Raw genomic sequence first — 12,491 nt, forward strand, 5'->3', positions numbered from 1 at the left:
ATGGAGTGAGAAGTAAGAAATGACTTGATTCAGAGTAAGTTACTTCACCTATCTAGGTGGATTAATTTATTCCACACTTATTTTATTTGTATGAGCCACTATCATAAGAGGAGATACTTTTTCCAACATGTTAGTCCATCAAGTAAATTAATTTAAGTTATGACTCCAACTATTTCTATTAAATAAGATGTAAAATATGTAAAATATGAGAAGTACATTGAGTATGCAATTTAAAACTTGTTAATTTTACTCCAAAATCAAACATGAGTACATGACCATAATGATTAAAATTTAATGAACTAGCTATTGTAGTAATGAAAGTGTCCGTTATCAGATTTAGGATGACGTCTCTATTTAATTACGGGGTGTGTGAATGTGAGAAGCAGAATTGGTTCCATAGCTGATTAAAATATTCAGCGCGTGTGCTAGATTTTTACTTTATTAATTCCGTACTTCATCGCCAATAGCAACAGTAGAAAACAGGTGGGGAAAAGCAAAGCAAAGCTCAAGACTCAGGAGGAAGAGAAGTGTTAACTACCTACGGGAAACCTCCAAAAAAAATATAAAAAAAAATGAAATAAAAAGAAACGAAAAGGCAGACGCATCACTGTCAATCCGTCAAACCACTATTGATATGATATGATACAAAGTAGGATGGTGCTCCATAATAAAAGAATAAGGAGAAGCCCTCTAAAGGAGAGGAAAACAAAAATTGTCTCTAGAGAGAGGTAGAGGGGAGAACTAAAGAAGAAGAATGGGCAGGGGAAGGGTTGAATTGAAGCGAATCGAGAACAAGATAAACCGGCAGGTTACGTTTGCGAAGAGGCGCAATGGACTGTTAAAGAAGGCGTACGAGCTGTCCATTTTGTGCGAGGCGGAGGTCGGGCTCATCATCTTCTCCAGCCGTGGCCGTCTGTTTGAGTTCTGTAGCAGCCCCAGGTATTTACCCTTGTGAATTACTGCTAACACTCTGGCTGTTTTTTCTTTATTGTCTTTGTTGTTTTTCCTTCTTTTTTTCTTTTTTTTCAAGCTTTGGTCTAATTATTTGAAGATTGCTTGAACTTAGAGCTTTGTATTTCTAAAGAAGTGAATAATATATATACAGAGACGAGTCTGGTTTTGACAAGTTTTATTTTTTGGTTTAGATTGAAATATTTCTAACATAAATTTCTTTGTTTTTCAGAAAGAAAAAAAAATGAAATAAAATTTCTATGTAAGTTATCCACAGATAGGTCTAGTTTTAGTAGATTTATATGATCTTGAACTTAATTAGGTTTAGATGTATTTTGAAAGTTATCTTATGATATCTTGCTTGTAGTTTATGTCAAAATATATCCTTAATTAGGGTATCATGCATCTTCACTCTTTCTGCTGTTTTTGGAAATTTTCTTATTCATTTGGAAGTTAATATTTTGTCATCATCCAGAAAGGAAACTTTTATTTCAGTTCTTGCAAAATAATTTTGCAAAAAAGAAAGAGGGATTTCCCAAAGAAGTTTGATCAGTTCCCGTTTTGTAAATTAAAAGTTAGTAAAGGGAGGTTCAGATCTTCAAATTGACAGTCAGTTTAAGTGTTCTGAGGTTTTGTTATTCTAATTTACTGTTTGATTGAGCTTCAAGTTCTCTCTCTCTTTCCGCCATTTGTGGTCCTGATTAACGAAAGGTCAAGTGAGGGACAGAGCTAGAAGTACGGTCGCTCTAGCTAGACTTAACCCAGTAATCATTTCTCCTCTCTCTTTTTCTCAACACTTGGCAGCAGCTGCCTGCCGAGGAGAATCGTTTATTCTCTCTCCTCTGTCTCTGTCTCAGTGCCATACCTCTCGTTGAATATCATTTTTAAGATGTTTCTTGTATACATTCATTTCTCAAATTTTGTTGCTAATATTGATACTTATATGATATTTCAAAACCAATTTCATTTTACACAAACAGTTAATTTTCTTTCTAATAAAGTGGTGGAGCTAATTTAGTAAGATCCATGTTGAAATTATTCTTTGAAGCCGAGAGAAACTATATATATATATAGCATCTGATATTTATATGTATATCTCTTCTACTTGAAAGTAACAGTAGTTAATTAACATAATTAATAAGAAAATAATAGAAATGAAATAACAATATATGTGTTATCAATTTATCATCTGTGATTTTGGAACAATTAATTAGCATCAAGTTGACAAATTTTGAACCAATATAAATTATATATTTTTTTTCTTTTGATTTAAACTGATGAGCAATCTCAAATTTGTCTATATATCCAATGAAATGTTTTAAATATAACTTTTTTTTTAAGGTTAGTGGCTTTAAATGCAAACTAACAATTTCATTGATAAAAAACAGACTTACAACGGGTCAAATGACTCTGCTTCCTAGATCTAAACTCATTTATTCTCTTGAAATCATGTAAACTACTCTAATCAACTAATTATATTTATATACTCTAAAAAAATATCCTATTACCTCTTTCTTCATCTATATCTACGACCGGAATCCACTTTCATCCTATAGCCACTGCGCTCCAACAGTCGGATTGCTCACTACCTCTCCCTCATTCTCTTTTCTACTTGAGGAGATAGAGACGAGAGAGAGGGAAGCATATCGCTATGCCAGAGAAGAAAACTAGAAGAAGCGGAAGGAATGGAATGGAGAGAGGTGGAGGAAGAAGGAAGCGACGACGGCTAGAATTTCTTCTTTTAAATAGAACTAAGAGTCCATACTTAAGTTTAGAATGTGGTGGATGGCTATATAGTCGTAAGATATATACAATGATGGTAGTGTTTGTTTAATAATATATGTAGTTAATACTTCATAAAGGGTGTTATATCTTCAAATTTTTAGTTATGTCACATCATCTCTACTCTCATCCGTTCGATCTACATCTCTCTCAGATATATGTAATGTGCGACTAATTTTAAGAAGTTTTTTTTGGCGTACTTAAGATATATGTAATGTGCGACTAATTTTCAAGAATGATATTTGGTTTTGACAAAATTTTCTGAACGCAATTTTTTTTATAAAATTGTTTAACTAAAAAAAATTAACTTTTCTTTCAGTAAACATTTTTTTTTCGGAACTTGAAGGGAAACCCTAATTCTTTTAATTTTAGGAACATACTCTGAACTATAATCAAACGATCAAGAATATAATATATTTTTTCAACTTTCTTTCAGCTTTTTATAATAGAAGAATAGCAAGCAAAATGATACACTTTTTTTATTTTCAATATTTATTTTGCAGATCTTTTTATATAAGAAAACTTATCACTCACAATTATAAATAAAATAAGAGAAGTGTTGGACTCTGCTGAAAACAAATTAATCTGACAATCTTAAATATCACTATAAATAACTTTTTAATTACCTTCAAATATGACATTTAGTTACTAATCACTAAGATATTTAAATGACACATGATAAATGATCACAGTCAATATTTTTTTGTTAAAATAAAATTAATAACATTGAACACTCAAATAATTGTATGAAGTTCGAAACACATTAATTTCATATAGCTAATAACACAGCTACAAACTTTTTCCTATTTCTTAAATATTTTGAAGAACTGTAGGAGAGCAATTAAACTATAGTCTGTAGTTAATGGCTAATAACATTTATCATATTAATATACATATTACGAAATTAATATAGTGCTATCATAGTGTCTGAGACAAGTGATATACATGGCGTGGCGATTCAAGTTACATTTTAAGGTGATTGAATGAGGTATGGTTCATGAGGAGGTAACCTAGCTTGAAATGGAGGTATAAATTGAAGGAAGAAAGGGTATATGATAGAGGGAGAGGAGAAGAGAGGTTCTGATTGAAATGGAAGTATAAATTGGAGGAGCGAAAAAGTTTTAAATAGATATATATATATATATATATATATAGAGGAGGGTTCAAATGCCTCCATGTTTTTGTGCCTCCATCATGCCTCCATCTCTCTCTATCATTTTTCAAAGTTCAAACAGTCGATCCGAACCGTTCAACCTAACCTCCATACTAAAATATGTTTGGAGACCAAATTTTATATTTTTAGGAATTTTTTTACTATTTTTTTAGATAGGTACAAAAATACTGTTTTTAGATGGTTCAGATTTACTGATTTTGTACCTATCTAAAAAAATAGTAAAAAAATTCCTAAAAATATAAAATTTGGTCTCCAAACATATTTTAGTATGGAGGTTAGGTTGAACGGTTCGGATCGACTGTTTGAACTTTGAAAATGATAGAGAGAGATGGAGGCATGATGGAGGCACAAAAACATGGAGGCATTTGAACCCTCCTCATATATATATTAGTAGTCTTGTGTAGATCAGTATAAATTTGAATAATACATGGCCTTAATTAGATGTACTACATAAACTTACAAAGTTTAAGTAAACTCGAAGTGTTTCTTAAGAAATGAAGATAAGAATGATGTTTCGCTAAACGTCTGATGTAGTCAATATCATACTGTTGTAGTGGCAATAAAGCAAATTTGTTTATCTATGACCACACCACTAGCTGATAAGTTCACTATAAAACCACTTCATTTATTAAGCTAAATTATATTTGGCAAACCTAACTAAATGAATAGTCCTACGGAAGTCTAGTCAAGCTCCTGTCTAGATACTGAATCTACCAGATAGTGTTACAATAAATCATTTCCCTTCAGATGAAGTGATAGCAAAGAATTTTAAAAGAGAGTTTCAAAACAGGAACAGTTACTTTTGCTAAATATTGGCCTTGGGGTACTATTCCATTGGAGACTCCAATTCCTCCTTTTTTTTTTTTTTTAGCTTCGAGTAGTTCAGAATAATATCTCTCTCTCTCTCTCTCTTTCTGACAAATCCCGTACAATTTTTTGGGTCTCGAGGTTTAGTACAAACTGACCAAAAAATGAAATACTGTAGTAGATTTCATTTCATGTTAACGTGTCTTGAGATTCCTTGAGTTGACAACTGGAAAAGAAAGCTGTGCTTTCCATTCCTACGTACCCTTGCAAGCCATGGCCTCTCTTATGTTGGATTTCCACTACTTATCTGAACTCTCATGATAAAAGATTGAAAAGACATTGCATTAATTATATATATCGCATATCTAGATTTTTTTTTATGTCTTTCCTGGGCTTAATAAATAACAGCAAATGTATCCTATTCTCCAAAGAATCACACAGCGGTCTACCTTTTTTTTTTTTTTTTTTTGTAAATTTCACTTAAAACACATGGTTACTTGTCATTCATGTGGAGGTTGCAGATTCAAAATATTGCACCCGTACTGGGGGATTGATTGAGAATTTTGACCTCGCATCATGCAAAAAAGATAAAAAAAATACATGCCTAGAAGTAAGAGTTAACAAATGTTAATTGAAGAGTGTGAAAATCTTAATATTTTATGTTTATAAGTTATAACTCATAATGTATGTGTCCAGACGACACCTTTGAATCAAGCATAATTCTATGATTCTCGGAGAAACAGAAATATAGTTGATAATTTATAAAAGATAAGATAAAGAAAAAGTTCACACATCAAATATTAGAGGCCGGCTTTGGTGCTATTCATTGCACTGTTTACCTAGTGCTTCAAATCTCTGTTACTGAAACTCGAATGACTAATTTGAGCTACTCAATATTATGTATTCTACAATCAATTATTGTAGTGAGTAAATTACTTAACAAAATGGCTTTGCTATGTTTTTGAGATTTTCTAAAGAGTAAGGCTATGGTAATATTCATATTACGGATCAACTCATGCTATGGATCCATATCTCTATTTTCAATGTTGAAACTTGAAACAACCAATTAAAACTGTTAAACGTGATTTTTATATACTTGGAGATCAAATTTTACATTTTATAAAAAAAAAATACTAATTAAGAACTAACATTTGGTCTAGTAACAAAGACACATGGTCTCTATGTGAGAGGTCATGGGTTCGAAATCCGGATGGAAGAAAACAAGAGTATTAAATAGTTGGGTGACTTGACCTCCAACCTTTACTAAAAAAAAATTACTAATTTTTTAGATAGGTAGTAAATCACTTCATCTAAAACTCATGGACCATCAAAAGTATTGATTTTCTACCTATCTAAAAGTAAAAGACCCTAAATAATGTAAAATTTGATCTCTAAGTATATATTCATATAAAAATCATGTTTAGTTGTTCAGATCGACTGTTTGAACTTTTCAATGGAGCAACGGATCCATAATATAAGTCGATCCGTAATATGCATATTACAACAATTTCATTCTTTCAAAAAATGAAGTATAAGGGTATAAATGTATTTTGTTGTAATATTTATTTGTTAGTAAATATTTTCTTCTCAAAAAATTAAGAACTAGTCTTAACAGCAAAGCACACATTCCGTAATTACTAAGATTTTTAGTTTGGAAGTCACTAACTACCTACCCATACTTAATTGGATGATCAAAATTAATATCATTGAATTTTTTTTTCTTATATAAAATTGGAGCCAAATGATCCCCTTTCATTGATAGGGAGAAAGTGATGCTATTCAAGAGTTCCAAAATTTTAAAATCATTAATTTCTCCTCTATCAAAAAAATATCAAAAAGAAGTAACAAACATAAAAACTGATTTCTTTAAGATTGTGGTTGCAGATAATTTTTAGCTGGTAGGTGGGAAATCTATTAATTAAGGCTTTAGGCTTTAGCACTGGCTGATTTCCATATTGGAATTCTGTACAATATTAACAATATGTTACTGTTCTGTCTAAAAAATAAATATAATTACCCACTGGTTTTGCTGTAACTATATATGACTTGATAGGAAGGAAAATAATAATTTTCTAAAAATTATTAATATCGAGTTACTCTTCCTAATTAGGTTATATCTGTACATACTACATTTCCACGTAGAATAAGATTATGGAAGCAGTAGTGCTGAATAGCTTTAAATATTGATTTGTGCAAACAAAAATTTGAATATATATATATATATATTTGATGAGAAAAATATCAGGAGTTAAATAGCAACTGACAACGAATTAACTTATTTACAAGAAATAAGGTGACACATATTGCAGTAAGATTGGCTGAGACTGATATACACTCTGAGAGGATGTATCACCAGAAAATTAATTATCTTTTAAAGGCATCCAATATTTGTAAAATAGGATTAATTAGATTTGAAAAATGACACCCAAAAGGACGAAATGTTATTAAAGTTTAACAATTTATAAGTGTCAATCTTACTTGGATCACTTCTATTAACAATAACTGGGGTTGGAAGTTGGAACCCTAATATATATTTGCAATAATATAATCTTGTACCAATGTGTGAAATAGCAGTCAGGGTGTCTACAATGAAAGCTATCATGCATATATTTACCATTTTATGTTAATAGTTTTATTTTTAGTTCTATCTATATATACCATGAATTAATTATCCAAATGTATTGTAATCCATCAAGTATACTGTGTATCAACATAAAGCTATTGATCGACCATGATAGTTATAAATTAATAATATAATCATACATTAATGAAAATAAAATCAAGCTCTAACACCCAATATAAAACACTCTGTCACTTAGATTCTGAAGCCACAATTTAAAATTTCAATCAATAAGGGCATAAGAATAAATGAAGAGTTACTAATTAAATAGACCCACATACCAGACTAGCATTAAAAAACACCAAGCAAAAATGGCATAAATTAGTTCACTTAACCAAGATATATTTTGGTGTTTCACATCCTCTTAAATTTTCTCAGATTGCAGATTTAGACTGATCTGTTACCTTCTTCTTTCTTTTTCAGCATGGTCAAAACACTGGAGAGGTACCAAAAGTGTAGCTATAGTGCATCAGAAGCTGCAGCACCGCTAAAGGATACAGAAGTAATGACTTTAATTAATCCTGTATTATATATATAGTTTTTCCAATTTAAAGGCTAATGTCTGGTAACATCATATATATCCACATATGTTCTGTACTCAATTATCCCTTTTCTTCAAATGTAGAAGAACTATCAGGAATACTTGAAGCTGAAATCAAGAGTCGAGAGTCTACAACTTAACCAGAGGTAGGTAGAAAGAAATATAATGGTTCAGATTCGGAAGCAATAGAGCTTGATTGGTGACTCCATGCAGATTAGTGTTGGAGCATATACAATTTCTAATTTTTTTTTAATCCATTTGAAGATTTCCCACGTTCTTTTTCTTTTTAAAAAAAAGGGAGTTAATATTTCCATTAAAAAAAAATTTCATGACAAACTGAAAATTTTAAGTTTAAGTGAGGGCTGCATCATACAAAAAAAGGAGGACACAAATACAACTAGACAGAAAATAGCGAAATCTTGAAAAACATTGAATGATATGTTACTTGTTAAATTGTATAACTAAATTAAGTACTTGTCAAACTTTTTAAATAACTGTTATTAAGTTTCTTCTAGTACTTGTTGCTTATTTAGTTACTGTTATCATGTTCTTGATAATTTTTGTTGCCTTCTTTATTATGGAACTTCAATAGAAACCTTCTTGGTGAGGACTTAGCACCGCTAAACATGACACAGCTTGATATGCTTGAGAATCAGATTGAATTGTCTCTTACTCGTATCCGATCCTCCAAGGTATACCGGATATATATCTCAATCATCAAACTCTTGTAGAAACTTCTTAGATTTGTGTATATTTGTGAGGTTTTTACGTGGATAATATAAACTGATTAAACTCTTGCAAATAATGAAATAATATACAATATTGTATCTGACGTGCAGAGTCAGACAATGCTTGATCAGCTTTTTGATCTCAAACGCAAGGTACTTAATTAACTACCATCTGATTAGCATTTATCATTTGAATTTTCTTGTTGAGTTTATCTTTGTTACTTTGTTTACCTCTGTACATATGAAAGGAGCAAAACCTTCAAGATGCTAACAGAGACCTAAAGAGGAAGGTAAGATATACTACCATTCTGAAAATAATGTTATTTTTCTGCTTACCACAGAGCCATGAAAATAGTTTAAAATTCTAAATTAATGGTTCTTTAATTTAAAATGACAGCTGCTTCATGTTGGGTCTGATAATCTTCTTCAGATGACGTGGCAGCATGATCAAGCCAGCGGATCCAACAATCAAGAGGAACCTGAACCACAATCAAATGAACTCTTTCCAACTGCATGTGATACTCCCATGCAAATTGGGTCTCTCTCAATCTCTCTCCTAATTTTTATTATTTTAATTAAACCTCCCTTATTTTTTTCTTGGAAAAGCTCAGCATTTAATCAAACAACTGTGCAAAACAAACTTGTCATACATCATATCATTGTTCTAGACCCTGTATACAAAGCAACCCTACCCCACCTATCATAGCCATCAGCAGTATTGTCCTTTCTTTATAAACCCCCTCTCTCTCTCTCTCTCTCTCTCTCTCTCTCTACGACATAATTTTGAAGAACTATTGCTGTGAAAAGTTGAATTCAAAAAGTCTATTTTGGTCTTTCATTAGAACAAAACTACCTTCATTGTTTTAGAAGCAAATTGTACAAGAAAGAAGGATATAAATTATCAAAATCAGAAAGTTAATTTGGTATATTATGAATTCAGGAAGATATTCCATTCCTTTGAGTCTCTCTAACTACTGGTCTAATAAGTATATTTTCTAACTATTAATGGCCTTTAATATTATTTGAGAATGCATGTATCTCACAACCATAGGTCAAGCAGGTTTTTAGCAAACGTTCAGTGCGCACATCTAATAGAAAGATCAGTTCAATCTTAAATAAGTTATTTTCTTTTTATTTCTCATACTTTTTGCTTATGAGGACAATATTATATATATAGTGGGAAAACTACCTCAGGAAAACAGCTACCATTTTCTGAAAAATCCAATGACTTAATAGCAGCAAGGCCATCAAATTATCCATTGAAAAAAAGAAAAAAAAATATAGTCTTTTCTTAAACTAAAGCACTCATTGCATACATTTTTTTAGCGATAACAATTGTTATCTGTCTGATTCATATTCATTATGATATATCATAACTAAATGTTTATTTTGATTTTGTAGGTATGAACAACTATGTGCAGATCAAATGGGCAGAGAATGTACCAACCATATCGATGGATTTGGTCCTGGTTGGATGTAATCTATGTGGCGCACGCTGGTCTTTCTGTGCTCACCCGCCAGTTCTGTTAGAACTTTCTAAAAAAAAAAAAAAGTGGTAAATAGAAGTAATATGCTTGTATGGTACTTCTATTGATCATAATATGTTAGTTATGTCTCAATGATTTTCGGCTAGTCCGTAGCTAATATTATGCGTAACTTGCAATGGCCTAATCATTGTACCAGCAATGGAATACTTGGACTTTCTCAAGATAACTCAGTATTACTATAATTTGGTATTAATTGTTTGTTGTCCAAGCTCTCTCTCTCTCTCTCTCTCTCTCTCTATATATATATATATATATATATATATAGATATGCTGATTGCCACTGTGCTTTTCGTAGTAATATTATTTCATAGAGGGAAAACATTGGTTGCTACTAATATCGCAACATCTAGATTAACCTCATATATCATGCATATATAATTTTTCTTGTTTAACACAGGCTTTCTCCTCTTGGAGTTCATTTTCTGTTTTCTCACTATAGTGCATATATCCCTTCAACATGTAATTTTTCCATCAAATCCATATAGATTAATTAATTTAATTAATTGATCAATGACGTCATATCCATAAGTGGCCATCTTAATTACCAAAAGGACAAACACAATAAGTATTTTGAGGAAAATAAGGATCAAAGTCCTTATTTGCTTTATTGATGTTATGGGAAAACTTGTATGTTTCAAAATGAAACCTATTACATATTAAAACAAGTAACTCAACCTTGTTGAGTTGAATAAAGAAAGAAAAGAAGAAAAGTGTAAAATAGAAAAGAAAGAAGAAAATACAGTTTTAGAAGTAAATAAGTAGCCATTTTTTGAGCAATTGCTGGATTTTGCTGACTATCGATGGTGTGCCTTCTTCAGTAAATTTGCATTTCATACATGTCCCTATATACTGCATAAATTGATCGACGTAACACCGTAATGTAACCAATTTGAAACATTGATATTATGACATTTTGTTCTTTCTTATATTGTATGTGCTGCAAATATAAATTTAGCTTAGGATTTGTTTTTCATCTAATTAATATGGAAAAGCCTAGCACCATTGATGCTAAGTCTTGTATCTTTACGAGGAGAAATAAATTCAATTTCACAAAAAGTATCTAAAAAGAAGGGAATGATGCAATTAAAGACTCTTATTCCAAAAATAAAAGCATAAACGATACTTGAAATCATTCAATAAAACTTTAATCTGTTCGTCGCGCTAGTAATAATATTTGAACATAAGTTCTCGGGGAGGGTTATTTTTGTATTGATTTAATGAAGAATCGGTGTAGATGATTGTAATTGCTGGGCCTTGGGCCATAAAAGAACCAGACAGGGTGAGGCCAGAATTGGGTTTAATTGGGCCTAATGAATTTAACAATAGTAGATCCGCCTAAATTAGCCTGCTTAATTTATATGCCACGTCAGATTGCGTTCTTAAACCTATTCACAGTTTCCACTCCTCTAGATCGTTTTTTTTAGTCTAAAATTATGCGCTCCAAACAAACAAACAAAAAAATTACAAAAAGAAGAAGAAAGTTGTATTCGAACTTCTTTTTTCTTATAAAGGATCTAACTTCTAATTCTGGAATGCACCGATGGTACTAAGTAGAACAACAACATCAAATGCTATTTGACTTGCAGAAAGTAGAGACTAGAGAAAGTAAATTATTTTCATATTTTAGAAATGATTCCTTGTCTATCTGATCAAAATCAGAAAATTGAGAACGTTGTAAAGGAAACTGGCAGCTTGACAACACAAAAAATACACAGGAGCAGTCACATAAACAGTACTATAACGGGTACCTACCTTCCTGGGCACTGAACTGGTCTGATCTGTTGGGGCTTCAATAGATGTAACGAGTTCCGTGCCTCTTCGTAAGATGTAACCCGTTCGCATTTCAATATACACCCAACACACCATGTGCTTTACAAATTTGGTCGTAGACAAATCTGAAAAGAAGTGAAGGCGTACGGTCTAGAATTAACCCGAACTTGATGGAAACAAACGGACCGGATCTAGCCCAAGCAACAAGGCAAGTAGGCAATCGCTTCCCAATTCCCACGCCTGAATGATTCATTCCTAGGCCCTAGCTAGCTTTGAAGGATAAGATCCGCAAGAAGAACTTGGCCGACATTCATTCGAAATTTCGAATTAGTCACCCTTGGAACTAGCATTTTGTCTGAAATGAGAGAAGAATACAAAACAATCTTTGGAAGGAAATCAGTACTCGTGCATGTGAAGTGTGAACCAAATCTCAAAATAGACAGCTTTTGTTTTTATGCCCCCACATTCTCCGTGATACTTCCAAAAACATCAGATATTAAAATGTGAAATACAATATATATATATATAGAGTGAGTCTATGGTACTATGCATATATACTAATATACTATAC

The 12,491-nt window shown here is 31.6% G+C and overlaps 1 protein-coding gene across 3 annotated transcripts; it reads left to right on the plus strand.

Moving 5' to 3' along the window:
- The first annotated feature begins 675 nt into the window (after positions 1-675).
- LOC144559544 (agamous-like MADS-box protein MADS2) lies at positions 676-10,343 on the plus strand. 3 transcript variants are annotated; one of them, XM_078308607.1, is made up of 8 exons: positions 676-939; positions 7,758-7,836; positions 7,960-8,021; positions 8,468-8,567; positions 8,715-8,756; positions 8,852-8,893; positions 9,001-9,140; positions 10,005-10,343. In XM_078308607.1, the coding sequence occupies exons 1-8, from the start codon at positions 755-757 to the stop codon at positions 10,081-10,083; spliced, it is 729 nt and encodes a 242-aa protein (XP_078164733.1). In that variant the 5' UTR covers positions 676-754; the 3' UTR covers positions 10,084-10,343. The 3 variants fall into 3 exon arrangements, with proteins under 3 accessions (XP_078164733.1, XP_078164735.1, XP_078164734.1); XM_078308609.1 differs by having other exon boundaries at positions 9,034-9,140; positions 10,005-10,134; XM_078308608.1 differs by having other exon boundaries at positions 7,963-8,021; positions 10,005-10,134.
- The last annotated feature ends 2,148 nt before the right edge of the window (positions 10,344-12,491 follow it).

This window comes from Carex rostrata, chromosome 9 (assembly GCF_964058835.1).
Source record: "Carex rostrata chromosome 9, lpCarRost1.2, whole genome shotgun sequence".
Taxonomy (NCBI): Eukaryota; Viridiplantae; Streptophyta; class Magnoliopsida; order Poales; family Cyperaceae; genus Carex; species Carex rostrata.